This window comes from Tenebrio molitor, chromosome 6, assembly GCF_963966145.1.
Source record: "Tenebrio molitor chromosome 6, icTenMoli1.1, whole genome shotgun sequence".
Classification (NCBI taxonomy): Eukaryota; Metazoa; Arthropoda; class Insecta; order Coleoptera; family Tenebrionidae; genus Tenebrio; species Tenebrio molitor.
Window position 1 is genome coordinate 8,335,622 of NC_091051.1, and position 15,769 is coordinate 8,351,390.

The following is a 15,769-nucleotide window of genomic DNA, read 5'->3' on the forward strand; positions in this document are numbered from 1 at the left end:
ACAGCATAAGACTTCTTGCAATCTGTGAAGTGCACTGTTCGTAGCTAATAAGCGCTGTGCGGAAAACACTTTTGCAGTCTTAAGAAATATATTCAAAGGAAATAGCATAAGGAGAATATTTTCATTCATTTTCCGTTTGAAAAGTGTCAATTGAAATTATTTAAAAACAATGACTACAACATTCATTTTAAACTTTCCACGTTGCCACCTTTTACACGTGAAAGTATTCAAAAATGACGGTGCTTGATCCATTGACTCTATTTAATACAGTTGTATCTTCATTAATGGTACATTTGGCTTTGTGGGCATATTTTTCCATTAACAAAGACTTAAATTATGATGGTCAGTTGAACAATATCATCAATTATGACTATATATTATTCCAAAACCCAAACGACTGGTTAAACTTTGTACAAGATGATAGTGATGATTTTAGCGAATAATAAGGCGGTAATTAGTTTTACATTTTGAAGTATTAAGTTGTATGAAGTTCGTTAGACTTGTATTGGTATTGAATTCGGTCTAAAGAAGAACTCATAATCAACAACTCTTACAACACCATTACAACTGTTGCCTGCTGGTTGGACAAATAAATCCTTGTAAAATTTATTTTTTACATAACAAGCGGCCCACCAAAAGTTTCACATCTTTTAATATCGCGCGTTCAAATGAAATCCTGGGCTGGGGAGGCGTTGGAACCCGTCAATTGTTGTGCTTTTTAAAGCATAGATTAATTGGAGCATGTTGACAGCTAACCTAAAATTTAGAGCCAAAAAAATCTTTCTTTTTTCTTTCTTTGCAATGTTTTACATTAAAAATAGAATAAATTAACGATTCCTATTCTCGAAGCAAGTATCTATGGCCACCCTTTGCTCAAAACAAACATGTTCAATTATATCCAGATTAAACATAAACAAATGTCATTCGTGTCAAACGGCGCGAAATTCAAACTTTACACTGTTCCAAACGGTTTAATTTTTCCGATGCCTACTCAGCCCAGGATTTCATTTGAACGCGCGATATAACTTGCTTGATAGAAGCTTGATTCAGTCTGATGTTCAACAATTAACAACATAAACATAAAAATATTCTGTAAGTCGTGGGAGTCTAATGATGAAGTGATCTTTTATAAATGAAAAATTAAATCAATACTTTTAAATAACCTGTTCACTTCGAAAACGTGCATTATTTAAATAGAATCTGCCAGAGAAATAATAAAAGTATCAAAATATAATTCAATAATCAGTTCAACATGAATGCCTCTAGGGTCAACGCTGAAATCACGTTCGTTATTAGAAATAAATTCTTTATAATCAAGGTGAATATTTTCTAACACTAAGCTGCAATCTTCAAGACATGAATCGATTATAAGAAAAATAGGAGTAAATTACATTAAATGTAATATGTAACTATTTTTTCTTAGAAGTGGGAAGTTTACACGCAAGATTGCAGCGTCTGTTGTAATCCCACATGGAAAAAAAGTTATTTTAGAATTTCTAGAAATGAGAGAATACGGTGGAGAAGGTGGTAATGAAGGTATTCCACCAGACACTTATACATTTTTTATAGCTGTAGCAAATTAAGCAAAATTTGGTAAAGTGCAAGTGTAAGAAAGTGTAAAATAAAGTTCTGTAAACTGTAGAATAAAGTATTTCTTCTTCTTAAATGTGCCATTTCAACAAACGTAGAATGTGGTAAATTTACTAATTGTTTTTAGTTGCTATAATAAATCATGCGGGTATATTTTTCCCGCACGGTTTGTACAACACAATTCATTTATCATAATTATTTTGAAATGTCATTTGCGAGTCCGTGCGGTTTTGTTATTAAAGACTATTATGGCTATTACCAACTCGTGCGTAATAGCATCATTACACAGTCGTTGAATAATATGTTATTATTAAAGAAGATTTGTACCATGTACTTTCGTCCTTTCGCTCTCCTAGTAAAATAGATTTAAAAAAATTGAGAGTCCGATTGAAAGCAGGAAATAAATTCGTTTTTTCTGACCGTTTACATGCATTTATCAATGTTGAAAGTTCAGGCGCGTTAAGAAACCTAACCTAACAAATAAGTTGAGAAACACAATCTGAAAACACATTAGCAATTCCATCTATAACCGAGATGATTAGTTATCCAGTTCGCGGATGATGATGCACGCATATAATGATCGGGTAATTTAACATCTCTTAGAGCAAGAGGTGTAACTATAAGTCAGGTGTTTATTAGGAGGTGTTGGTAATGGTATAACTCTGAGAGCACGTCGGCGTGCGCTCTCTGCGGGTGTCTACCACGGTCAAACTCACGGGCGCGTGTACACCTATGACCCCTAGGTGACCCCCAGTAGACGACGCCCCTGTATCGACATTACGCAACTGTATATGTCCGGAAACGGCAGTAAAAACCGCGAAAACGTTGTCGACGACGCCTCTCTTCATTATTATGTAAACATTTTGCAACGGTTATTAAGCGATTAAATAAATATTTACAATGAGCGATCGTGCAAAACTACTTCACAATAAATGACATCGATAAATTTATTAGGAGAGCCGACAATGGCACCGGTGGAGAAATAATCCCCCAGTGTGGGCAAAAATGAAACCATGGGATATGGTAATGTACTGATGTAAATGTAAAGGTCTTTCGTAGTCAGCGGATTAATACTTTAACGTCAAAATAATATATGGGCGGTTCTATTTTGCAAATTGTCTCTCAGCAATTCAGGTCAAATCGAGAGCGGATAAGCGGATTTGCACGCGCTCAAATTAATTTCGATTTACTTTCGTTTCAGCAGGATTAGGCTCTAATTGTGAGCGACTAAAGGGTCCTTTCAAGCAGATCGTGCGTGGATCAGCGCTTTTTCGATTTGCAACATTGTTTGGTGATCTATTCAGAGAAAATTGAGGCCACACCGTCAAGAAATCTTCACACAATGACGCTAAATAATCTCTTTTTATCGAGTTTATAAATAATAAACATGAGAAAATCCCCACCAAAGAGATTAATAATATTTGCCGCAGAGAAACTTCACTCATAAAAATCAAACAAAACATTTTTCTTCCTGCTCCTACGACCATTAATTTTATTAAAAATTACTTTTATGATATATATTTTATTATATTTTTATTCATTTATTTTCACAGTCTCGACGGACGCTCGAATAAAAATTATTTACTATTTTTTACGTTACGTAAACATGTCACCGGACAACCATGTCCGCGGGATGGCTAATTAAGCTCACAGCAAACGGATTCCGTTCGTATGATTTTTATGCATGGGCAGTCCTGTTTACATCATTAGATTAATACATTTACATTTCATCGGGTTCGAATAAAGTGCTTACCCTGTAAGAACTCGATTCACTTTAATCCAAATAAATATAAATGCATTTGCTTAATAATAATAAATTGCCGACTGCAATTTGCATTTATAAATAAACATTCCAGCGGACATAAATGATTTAAAGACGGCTCAAATGCACTTGCACTGGCTGGATCAAAAAGCGAAGCGATGACCGAAAGAACTGCAATCTGATATTCCTAATCTGCAGTATTTACGACTATTACCAAAGATTCTGTTCTTTGCTCCCTTCAAGACCTGAAACAAAGTCGATTTGAGGATGAGTAAAAAAAAAATCTCGGAACGGTTTGTTATGTAACTGAAGAATAAAATCACAAGCATGACTATTCAAAACTGAAGAAAGATGATTAGAGGCAAAAATCAAAATTTCAGGGATCTTGACGAATAATGAGTTATCCACCACGAACCGCTGAGGCCTACCTGGAATGTTCGGGACAGGGTCAGCATCTGAGGTTACATACCTAATAGAAACGAGTACATGTTTATTAACATTATAAACAAGTTTTGTTGCTTTTGTCGGCGCTAAAATAGTTTGATATCAATCGTGATGCCACCAACAATCGTTTTAAATTGTGACCCCAGTCCCAATTTGCACTATTGTAGTGATTGTGGCAATTTATCCTCGAAGATTTCGGACATTTCGTGACATTTCCGCTAAGAGAGCGCCTAACAATCAATCATCAGGCAATTTGTGCCATTGAAGGCAAGCCGAATATTATAAGTACTGGGTAAGTGGTTCGTCATTAGGTGAGGTGGTCAATACCGCTGATCAGTTCATTCATTTCTTCATCTGGGACGGAAAAAACGTAATAGTAGCCCACGCCACACCCATGATGCTAAATGGGCCACCCAAAAAAATCGTGATTAATATCGAAGTTAATTTATGGGTACATCTATATCGTGATGCAGGTAAAAACAATAAATATAAATTTTGTTATGGCGGAAGCGTTCGAGCCATTACTGAAGATGGTCGATCATGTAAAAACCGATCTGGAACGAAATCAATTGTCCAAAGTATAACATTTATACCACCTTAAGGAAGCATAAATCTCTGTTAAACCAGCAGCAGTAAAGTTAATTGGCCGAGGAACAATCTATACAAGATTAGACCGACCAGATCGTGACTACCATCTTTTACTGATATCGCCGCCAGATTAATAATACCTTAAGGAACTCTTTAATTAGAACCGCATCCCTGCTTGTGCCCTTTTTACCACTTTTATTATCCTCGAGACAATGTATTCTTCTAGTGGCCTCTTAATCAACGCCACGTCGAGGAACATCTCGAGTGTTATTTTTGTGGTTCTAAATTTGCATAGGAACACAATAGTAAAATGGGAGAAACCAAGAGTACGAAAAACAAACATCATTTTTTTCTTCTAAAAATTAAAAAAAAACTAAGTACCTATCTATTCATTAAAAGTCTAGCAAAATATAAATGATTGTTAAAAGTATTTGTTGCACAAAAGTGTTCTGATTTAATTGAATTATTCAATAATAGTTATTTGTGTATCAAGGTCAAAAGTGCATCTTTTTCGTCAGAGTCTAAGTTTTCTGGCCGAGGTCCACCCGAGGCCGAGGCAGCAAAACAAAAGACATCATTGGAAAAATTACAAATTTATTTTGTATGTATCTTTTTCAAATAGATACACTTATTAATACATATTAACAATTTTTTTGTAGTATTTTTGTATCAGCTTGCCAACAAAACGAGAAATTTACTATTTGCAATACAATTACTAATTTAAATAATTTATGGTGACAATTATCGGTTTTGTCGGTCTCATTGGTAACTTACTAAACAGACCAACAGATGGCGCAGCGGTCAGTGTCCGAAAAAGAGTTACTTTTCGACTGCTCCTGAGTACGTAAAATTACCGTTTTTATTACGGGGCCTAAAAACGTTACTTAATACTGATAAATTAACCAGTCAGTAGCTACCAAAATATTTTGCATATTTTATAAAGATGTAGAATTTTTTCAAAAATGCAGTAATATTATTTGGGTTTATTATATGTTGATTTATGAATTACTATCACCAGCAACGGTACTACATAGAAAGTACATTCTGTTGACTATTAGTCTACATCAGATTTACACACGAAGCTGCCCTTTCCAACTAAAATATAATTTCCTGCAAGGTTCTCTATCTATTTTTAAAGTGGTAAACTATTAATTTGCAAACCCTCATTAATAGAAACACACCTTACTGATTACTGATGCATAACTTCTACTAGCTTTACTATCCATTAATTGGAATGGTAGTTAGTAAACAATAACACAATAAAAGAACGATGAAGAAGAGATATCAGTTAATAAATAAAGTTCAGTTAATAAAATAGGAATAGCTTTCGTTCTGAGCAAGGATAAGTCTTGAATTAGACTTCTTAATGCTGTTCAAATTATCATAGATTTGATAAAAGGTCATTTTCAACACTTACGCTTGTTTCTACTTTTGAAGAAACTTCTTAAGAGGATTTTGGAGTTGTAGCAAAATTTTCTCAAGAAGAAAATTGATGCCCAGACTCTTACTAATTAATAAAACTGAACTAAGAAAGAGTTTTTTTGTTTTCTCAACTGGTCTACAAATTAAATGATCATTGAAACAAAGAACGATCTAATTTTGTACTTATTATTAAACCATTATCAAACTCTTAAAAAGTCTTGCAATGATAGTCAGAAGAAAGAGTATCATTTTTGTTTGGAGATTTATTTAAAAACATTTTTAGTAATTTTCTTTTACAAATACAAAAAATTATAATCCAACTTGTATGTAAAGCACTGTTTAACACACGGGATTACAACACTTGCTGCGCTCGTACGGATGAACTTCCCACTTCTTAAAAAATCAATAACTGTTCTTTAATTTCATCTAGTAAACTACACAAATGATCTTCCAGTGCAAGGAATGAAGTATACAAAAAGTTAATAGCTAATATAACGAAAAATAAAAAAGTTTTAATAAACACTGGACCGTCCTTATACTGTTAGAGCATCATCAATTTTTTATGGACAAGAGGATGTACTTCCCAAAGTGTAAAGCTCTAGTTTCAATCCATTGAGAAGTTTTTGTAGCTCGGAGCTGTAGTAAAGCGATGCCAACCGCATTATCAACTTCCTCCTCGCGAACAGAAAATCCATTTCAGTTCGACATTGCGGATAAAGACAAGTAAAGACCGTCATTAGTGTTATGTACAAATTACACTACACGTGTTTTTTTCTTCCATCAAGTACCTGGTGCAATATCCTGGCTAGGAGTCCGGTTAGAAAAATAAACAAAATTTCGCCTGCAGCACCATCTGCAGATACGAGATCGCGATCTTATCAGAATCGGCGCCTGGTGTAGGAAAATCTCTTTTAATTTGGTGTGGAATGGTACGGTAGCATTCAGCAAAGATATTCACTGACTTAATCACCGATTTCTATTCATGATCAACAAGAGACTTTCCCTTCAGCGCGGATCGGTGGTATTTAATTAAAACATTTAACAGTGATAGGGGAAGCATGTATAACTCTAGAGTTAATGCATTGCGACCATTTAGATACGAACGAGAATTCACTTTGTTCAACATAAACGTTTCGATAAATCCAGATTTATCACTTTATAATCCGAGATCTTGAAATAGTTTTTTTTATATACATCAATAAAACGGAATTGACTTTTTCGGTATGAGCAAAGAGGCACCGGCTATAAAGTACGTGAGAAACTAAATTATCTTAAGCCTCACTCAGAGTACTTGTTAATTACGTCGTTTAAGGAGTTAAACGGGGATTATTATCTTAAAAACGAACCGAAGAGCTTTGTTATGGATAATGTTGCGTGTTACGTTAACCATGAGACTACATTTGTTACATAAATCATTTTTTGTAGATCTTTGGCTTCTGGCACGGGTTCATTTAATAATTGACATACATAATGTATTGCGGTCGTTAGGAGCGACCAGCGGCGGCGCACTTTTTCATACTTCACTAATGAAAAAACTTTTTAATCAGTTTCAACCACATTAGTCTCTGTTAATAAAATACTTATTAAAATGTTCGTATCAACCGATCTGAGGGTTCTTTGAAGTTTCTATATCGCAAATCCGAAAAATGTAAATTTACTTCACGGGTCACAGAGCATCACAAAAAATCAAACCTACACAACCAGTCATAGTGGTCAGGAACAATTTGGAGTGAATCCTTACACCATAAATTATTAATCATTTTGATTTTTGTTTCTTACTTTTGACAGAAGATTTTTTTTAGCACATAAATCACATGATTTCTATTCACTTAATTTAAAAGAATTATTTTATTACACACGAACGGTCAATTTTGAAAAAAATGGAAAATCAGAGAAAAACTACTGTTTTCCGCTCTTTAAATTTTTGACAAAAATTAACATAGAAAAAAATAACATTTCCTTTTTGTTTCACAACTAAGTTGAGAATTATGTATAAATTTTATTTAACTTGAGATCTTCAACTGTATTTTTGCACTGAGACAACTTGTCCAAGTAAAGATTATTTATATTCTATTGTTTGCACCATGTTGAATGTATTAGAAAATTATGGATGTTTTTCATAGCAATCGTTTCTGTCATAAAAAAATACATAATTACTTTGTAGAAATTCATATTGTTTGAAGATGATAAAAGTTATTACCGAAAAACGAATGTAAGTTTATCTCTTTTTTTTTAATATGCACCTATAAAATCAATACAAAGTGATCAAGAAGAAAACAAATCAGAGCAGGCGTTGCAAAGTATTGGTCATGTCCTAGCGGAATCCTATGCAAAATAAGTGTTCAATGCGTGGGCGAAAACAACTTGTGGTCTCAAATGATACTTTATAATAAATCATACCTCATGAATTTTAGACGTTGGAATTATAATCGTGGATTTTATTATTATTATCTAATAATGGTGAAAATTTATAAAATAAACAAGAGCAACATTTTACATTCGTAAGAATGGGTAATTTACCAACTTTATTGCCAAACGCCACGCCACTGGAAAGCAGATTTTTCGGCGAAACGTTAGTTTTAAAGCAACGGTGTTGATGTTAACCTTGAAAAAAAGTTTTCGATTTCGGCAAAGTTTATGGACGTTTCCTGTAATTGTAAGCAACAATTATCCCACAATAAGTGGTAAAATGAGTTTTACCGTTGAAGATAAAGCATTAATTTAAAACATTAGGAAAAAGGCAAATTGGCGGACGGGTGTGCGTGTCGTGCGTGTATTTAGAGTGGTAGGCTCGATCCTGGTTCCTAGGGGAGTTTTTCAAAGTTAAATTTGAGTTGGCTGTTATTGGTTGTGTTGTGATTGTGTTTTGTGTACCTACGGTTTCCTTTTTGGCAGGGCTTGTAATTGGCATCAATAATAATAATAATTAATGATTAATAATTAATTAATTACTTAATAATAGAGTTTTCAAGAGGTAGGCAACCAATAAAACGACTGTGTATAGCAAATACATACATGTATGTGTACGATTAAGCTAAGACAGACGTTTCGATAAAACCAAAGATGAGGTAGCACTCTTGATTTGTTTTCTTGTTGATCACTCTGTATTATTAACAAGAAGACCCAATAATGATAAATAATAGTTAATCAAGAGTGTTAAAAATATTAACGATTCTATATTGTTTCAAATAGCTAGAACATCCACTATACCTTGTAGTACTTAAATTGTCAACAAAATCGGAACAGTAATTGGTATTACCATATCTCTGATCCTTAGAAAACATAGACTAAATATAGAAGCGACTGTCTGTAAACAACACAATAAAGTCAAACGAGTCTTAAGGTAGGCGTTCACTAGACGACATCGTACGCATCTTATATTGGTTTATATGTGGATTATATCTTAGATATCAATTTTCAATAAATCAGACGTGTACAATGCCTAACTAATGAAAGCCTACCTTTAGTCTAATCATCTAACCATTCTTTTATTATTTAAAATTACCTTTTCTGTATCTATTCTATTAACTATATTAATTCTCAATGGAAATTGTCATGTATACAGCACAAGCAGATGCATATTTCATTTTAATTATTTTTTGAACTACAAAGAAATACATCACTTTTTACACTGTATATGTAAAAACTATCAAATATGTAGATACATAATATGTAGTTTTAAAAATCGTTTTGCTAATATTTTTGTTAAACATGGAAATTGAATCCAGAACCTCTGCAAACGAAAGAAATTTACAATAACAATGTTTACACAAGCATTTTTAGAAACCTAAGATAAGAGAAATTGTGAATTGCGTTTAAAAATATTGATAAAAATTTGTTTGAACTTTCACATTAATTTTTTATGGCTACTTTTGAACAAATTTTGAGAATCTATTATTGTATGTAAGTAACCAAATAAAATGAATTAAAATCAAATTAAATAATAAAAAAAAAACAGTAAACAGACCTTGAAGAAACATACACAATTTTCTTTTACTGAAAAACTGTTTAGAACAGTTTTGCTGAGAAAATTCTTTCGACAGTCCACTAACTTGCATAAATCAAACACCGATTGGATTATCAATACTAATCAATGTTTTTTTAATTGTTTTAGTTTGCTTCTGGAACTGAAAAGAGAAAAATTCCATCAAACTGCGACACGAAATGTTGAAACTTTTTATTTCTACTTCCAACTCTTGGAAATCATAATTATCGTTGTCATTTATTAATCCATATGCATTATTAATACTGTTCATACTATAATAAGAACCGCACAATAATTTTTAATTAATTAAATGACACATTGTTTTCTAAATCTGCATGAGGTCATTTTCCAGGAGAAAATCTAAAATTCATAATTAAAACGAATTGTGTACGGCTACCTGACAACCTGATACATTTCCAAACGTTATATCCTGGGGCAGTATAAATTTAAATGAGATATAATAAATAGTATACTATTTATGTAAACCCGAGCAAGCTGGTTCACTGTAAGCTCATTTGGAAACCAATCCAACACTAGTTGAGACTGTTGAGAGATTGTATTGAGCTGAACATATTTTCTTTAACTGGACATTTTTATTCTTACTGGAGTAAACAAAAGAATATACATAAAAATGGGGCATCGTCGTCATTACGTTTTGTATCAAGTAACGATAATCCCTTGGAAAGCAATATTTTCTTATATTGTATTTTATTTTACAATACTGAAATCAAGTGATTAAGCCATGAAGAAAAATTAGGTACAACGGAAAGCGGTTCCTCCTACGGACACCCATCCAAACACAGACCGCACTCGATGTTGCTTAGCCTCACTGATCGAACGATAGTGCTTTCATAGCGGTTAGGCCATCATAGTAATAAACATGATAATTTGGTTAAAAAAATAATGAGTGCGCTGCCTTTTCGTCTTTGTTGGCAGCAGTTTTGCAAAAAGAAAAAATAAGAGACTTATTTAACTGAAGATTTGAATCCGCCCTGAACGACTTTACGTCTGACGAGTCGCTCTTGGTTGATTATTCAGCAAGTTGTATATTTTCAAAACCACCGGCAATATGCGCGCATTCCATATCATTAGGGCTACAAATTGCATATATGTATGTTTTGCAAACCGTGTATCGGCGATTGTTTGACATTTTTATATACAATCTCAGCCCGGTACGTTGTTCGTTGGCATTCTATTTGAAGAATTCTTTTTTCGTGTGTTAGCCATATGCATAATAAACGTATACGGCGGATCTGGTATTGTTGTTAGTTAGTCGCGAACAACAATGGAGACGAGGCCGCTTCTTTTCTAATGAGAAGGCATCTGGACAAAGAAGACGTCAACAACGGCCACTTTCCGACCGGCATAAATTGTCCATCAACCTATATTTTAGGGCGCCACCGCAACCTGCAGATCACCTAGATCAACTTTCACGTCGGATTTATAAACGACTAAACAAAAATCACATCGACTACTTTACCTGTAGGCGGTGTAATTCAACCAATCAAACGTTAAATCCCGTCAACTTGGTACCAATCACGAGGTATTTCGCCCACTACGCGGACGTCATCCAGTCCACGTTAATTAATATGAGAGGATTATGGTTCTGTATCTACAAGAAATTGCTCTGATCTACTCGCATTATCGCGGAGCTCTGATAACAAACTGTGCTTTTGGATTTCTGGATCTGATGGATCAAGCCACAGCGACACCTGCTGCGCGCCATTAAAATACAGAGCGAAGAAATTTTCGAGTCGTGTAGTGGACCATTAGCATAAGAAAACAAGACGGGATTTTCGCTAGACAATGGCCTTTTACTCCACCGGTCCGACTTCATTAATATCATTATCCTTATTGCCATATAATTACAATATTATAAATAATAAATTATAGCTATTAACTTGTAACGCTCTGTCCTTCCAAGGACGGGCCGCAAGTTATGCAGATGTATTTATGTATGCCTATCTCCACTCTACATATTTATAGGCGTTATCGTTTGACATCATTTACAATGAGCAAGTTATAATTGATTTTTTTTGTCATTGTGTTACACAATTTGTTGCCTATTCATTGCCGCAATTTGAATATGGTCGTTGTGAAACGGCAGACTCCAGAATTCCAGGGCACAATGGTCCGTCACCGGAGAATCCGCAATAATTAGATTTTAATGACCGGCGGATTCTCCGAGATGCGAATTTGTGTCATTAACACCTGCACCACTGAAGACCAAATGTAATTAAACCCTTTTAAGAGCGCGGATCGACTCTAGGCTCACCTTGACTCCGTAAATGTTGGCCAATAAAAAACGATTTTTTTTTCTAATCGATTTAATTTCAATCAACAATAATTAAGAGCTTTTGCATTGACCGACAAGTGAAACCCACTTTTATCCGTTTCAGAAGCCAGGTTACAGACCGATCTGTCATCGACAAGTGAGACCCGTTCCAATGAACTGTTCTACAGATAAGTGCAGAATATTTTATGGTAATATAATAGAAATGAGTGAAATAAACACATTCAGGTGTTAGTTGTTATTAACATGATTCATTTGGTAATCTAGCTAAAGTGAAATTGACCAATATATCATACTCACGGAGAACTTTCCATCACATTTCAATAGAGCTGATGATACAGAAACAACCGTACCAGGCTAATTAATGAAAAAAAAATTCGCAGTGGTAATAGAAAAAAAGATGGACAAAAAGTTCGTTGTTAATAGAAGCCGAATCAAAATCATCAAATCTGAGTCTTTGATTAATGAAGACTAATTTTTAATTTCTGCCAGATTTAATACGTCCAATATATTTTTAAATGAATCACGACCAGCGGTCCAGTCATTTTTTATTTATCATTGTTAAAACATATCCATTCAACTTCAGTTCTTTTCACTGTTTTCAAATTTTTTAAGAAAATATTTTGTTTGAGACACAGATAGTCTCTTTACATTATTAAAAATTTAGTAAAATAATATCCGGGTTCATTTAAATTTCTCCTCAAAGTTGGCGTTGACGAGTCGATTGTGAACGCACACGGATCATTGGTTAAAATCTAACCTCAATTTTTGCGTTGTTTGTATTTTTACTGTGACGAGTGGTGCGTTCACAACTGACTCTTCAACATCAACTTTGAGGAGAAATTTAAATGAACACCGGATACAAACATATTTATTTTTGATTACATTTCAAAAACATTTCTTTTGCAAAAAAAATTATGTTTTCTTTAGTTTGATTCCTCCAAGAGAAATTACTTAAAAATTAAATTGTCAATAACATTGGGCCGTATCATGACACCGTTATTAAAGTTGCCGATAACTAAAGTCGTGATTAAAATAAATATAAAACGATATAGATTTATGCAATTATAATGTTCCAGAAAGAGATGAATTCGTCACCATCGTAATTAGAGTCATGATTAAATTTAATAAGGGTGTCGTGATTTTGTTTAACGACTTCACAGTTTTGATTAATTATAAAAATAAAAAATAACTAAATTATTTTTAAATCCCTTTTTATTTAAATGAAAACAAAACAAAGTAGGTGAAGTCTAGTTTACGCTACCCACTTAACCTACAATTCTAAGCAAAACATAAGTGGTAATAAATGAAGAAATTGAATAATAGGTATCCTAATATTAAATTTAAAAATATCCAAACGAAGTAATGAAAGTAAATCGCTGTAGATAAAAATAATAAAAAAGGAAAAAAAAATTAGTTTCTTTTCTAAAGCAACATACAGAAAGACAATTAAATCAGCTGCAAAATTGTTATAAAAGATGTCAGTATCTTTTAGATAAAGCTGAATGAAAATGAGCTACAGCAAATTTTTTTAGTAAAGTGCAAATTAACATCATGCACTCCTGCTATAAAATGCAATTTCTCACGCAAATTTAAAATAAAATAAATAATTTATTCAAGGTCATCGATGTGTTTATACTCATAAATTATATAAAAGTCTATTTTATTGTTATGACAAAAAGGAAAAAATTAAAACACTTGTAGAGCCACTGGATATGTTGTCGTTACTCTTTTTAAGGGGCATAAATAAATAACTACCTTTGACGACAATTATAAAAATTATTTTTGTTTTTTTAGAGTGTATTGTGTTTGCAAAATGCGTCATTCTTCTGAGGGAAATGTGGTTCTTAATTTTCCAAGAGAGAATTGTTAATAATTGTAAGATTTAATTTAAAGTTTCAATAAATTTAAAGAATCAGGTAGATCGTTAATTTTTCCACTGGTTACTATTTTATGAAATTTGTTAGATTGTGTTAAAAATGATGGGGTGTATGTTTTAGTTTTACGTTTGAAAATGTTTTGAGAGATAGTGTGCGAAAATAAAGGTAGAGTGTTGCAGATAAGTTGTTTGGTAAAAAGAGTGGATAGTGGTAAGATGATGGTGTGTAAATGTGCGTGTTTGTTGTGTAGTTGGGTGAGTAATTTAGTTCATCGGAGGTAAGAAATGAGTGTTGAATTAATTAGTGAATTAAGTGTGTCATCTGGCGAGTTTTGAGTGATAAAATGCGAAACTTACCTGTTTTTGCTTTGAGAAAACGTCGATTTGCCGGAACGGTGTCGGTGGAAATTGGATTTGTCGTAATTTGTGTGGCAATAAATCGCAGACCAATAAATAAAACGACAATTATGCAGAACTATAATATATTTATCTGCTAAGATTTCGATATATTACATAAAAGCGACTTCTACTTATAAATAAATATGAGCATGACTGGCTTTAAGTAAATGTCATGCTGCAATATTGCAACTGCAGTCGTATATATCAATATATAAAATAACTCAATGTATGTACAGTCCGTCGTAAGGCACAAAAATTTACATGAAATGCCACCACAATTCCAGCAACAATAAATTAAGACACAACAAGGATCCTATACAGGACGGATTGGGGTTAGCTGAAGCCGGCGAGGAACGGGTCGAAGTGTGTGAGGTGATCGGTGAGGTCTGGCGAGAGGGGCGCGAAGTCGACGGGGGTGAGCGAGTCCTCGGGGAAGTCGACGGAAAAGTCGGCGGGGGTGAGCGAATGGTCGGAAAAATCACTGTGCAGCGGCAACGATTCACCATCCGACTCCAAGAGGAAACAGTCCAACTCGCTGCAATCCGAGAGCAAATCCTGGGCCGGCTCGTTAGTACTCAACACTGCACTCAACGCGGAAATGTACTTCATCGCCAGCCTCAGCGTGGTGATCTTGGTCAGCTTCTCGTTGGTCTGGTGGGTGACGGACATCTGGGGGACGGCGCGGCGCAGCGCCTCGAACGCCTGGTTGATCTCCCTCATCCTGCTGCGCTCCCTGGCGTTGGCGTTCTTGCGTCGGTACTTGCTGAGCGGCGCCGGCTTCTGCTTGGGCTTCGCTTGGCGGGACTTGGACGAGGAGACGGCGTCGTCGCCGCTCCGGCGCCGCACCGACCGCGGCCGCAACGAGTACTTGTCGCCCCTGGAAGACTTGTCGGAGTCGCTGTTGTTGTTCGAGTCGGTGTAGGAGGCATCCAAGGAGAGGCCGAGTCGCTCCGACAGTTCGGCGTCGTAGTCGAGCATCTTCAGGGTCCTTGCGATGCTTCCCGATCAACACTGCGAGAGAATGAGGCGCGCCGAACTCGCTCTCGCTCTCTGGGATGCTGGTCTATGGACCGCGGAGCCGACACTGCGGGTTCGCCGCTTGTGCAGGTAAGCTTTACAACCGACTTATCTCCCACTAACCGCGCCTTGGGACTACTCCCGCACAGGGCCGACTTGGTCATCGATACGTGCAACATATCAACCCACGAAGGGTCCGCGTACGCTCGACGTACTCGACGAACGTCCGCTTCGTTCCGCTCCTTCCACGACAAACTGAAAGCCGCACTGAAATTTTTCAAGAATTTCTTAACGGAAACCCGTCCACTTCCTGTCCGATTCGCACACATCACACACTCTTTAACACTTTTTACTCTCTATTATTTACTCAATGTGATCATAAACTTTTTT

At 35.0% G+C, this 15,769-nt stretch overlaps 1 protein-coding gene and 1 long non-coding RNA gene across 2 annotated transcripts in view; one reads left to right on the forward strand and one right to left on the reverse strand.

Annotated features, from left to right (window-relative positions):
* The window catches only part of LOC138132604 (uncharacterized), a 37,068-nt gene extending 26,754 nt beyond the window's left edge, over positions 1-10,314 (forward strand). The window contains exon 3 of the long non-coding RNA XR_011160118.1: positions 9,921-10,314. This is a non-coding gene — a long non-coding RNA (uncharacterized lncRNA). The remainder of the gene's footprint in view (positions 1-9,920) is intronic.
* A 4,114-nt stretch (positions 10,315-14,428) lies between these two features.
* Positions 14,429-15,732, reverse strand: LOC138132601 (helix-loop-helix protein delilah-like). The gene has a single exon (XM_069050168.1). The coding sequence runs from the start codon at positions 15,338-15,340 to the stop codon at positions 14,696-14,698; it is 645 nt and encodes a 214-aa protein (XP_068906269.1). The 5' UTR covers positions 15,341-15,732; the 3' UTR covers positions 14,429-14,695.
* Between the last annotated feature and the right edge of the window lie 37 nt (positions 15,733-15,769).

Coding starts and splice junctions, on each gene's coding strand:
- LOC138132601 (XM_069050168.1), bottom strand. CDS start 15,340: ATGCTCGACTACGACGCCGAACTGTCGGAGCGACTCGGCCTCTCCTTG.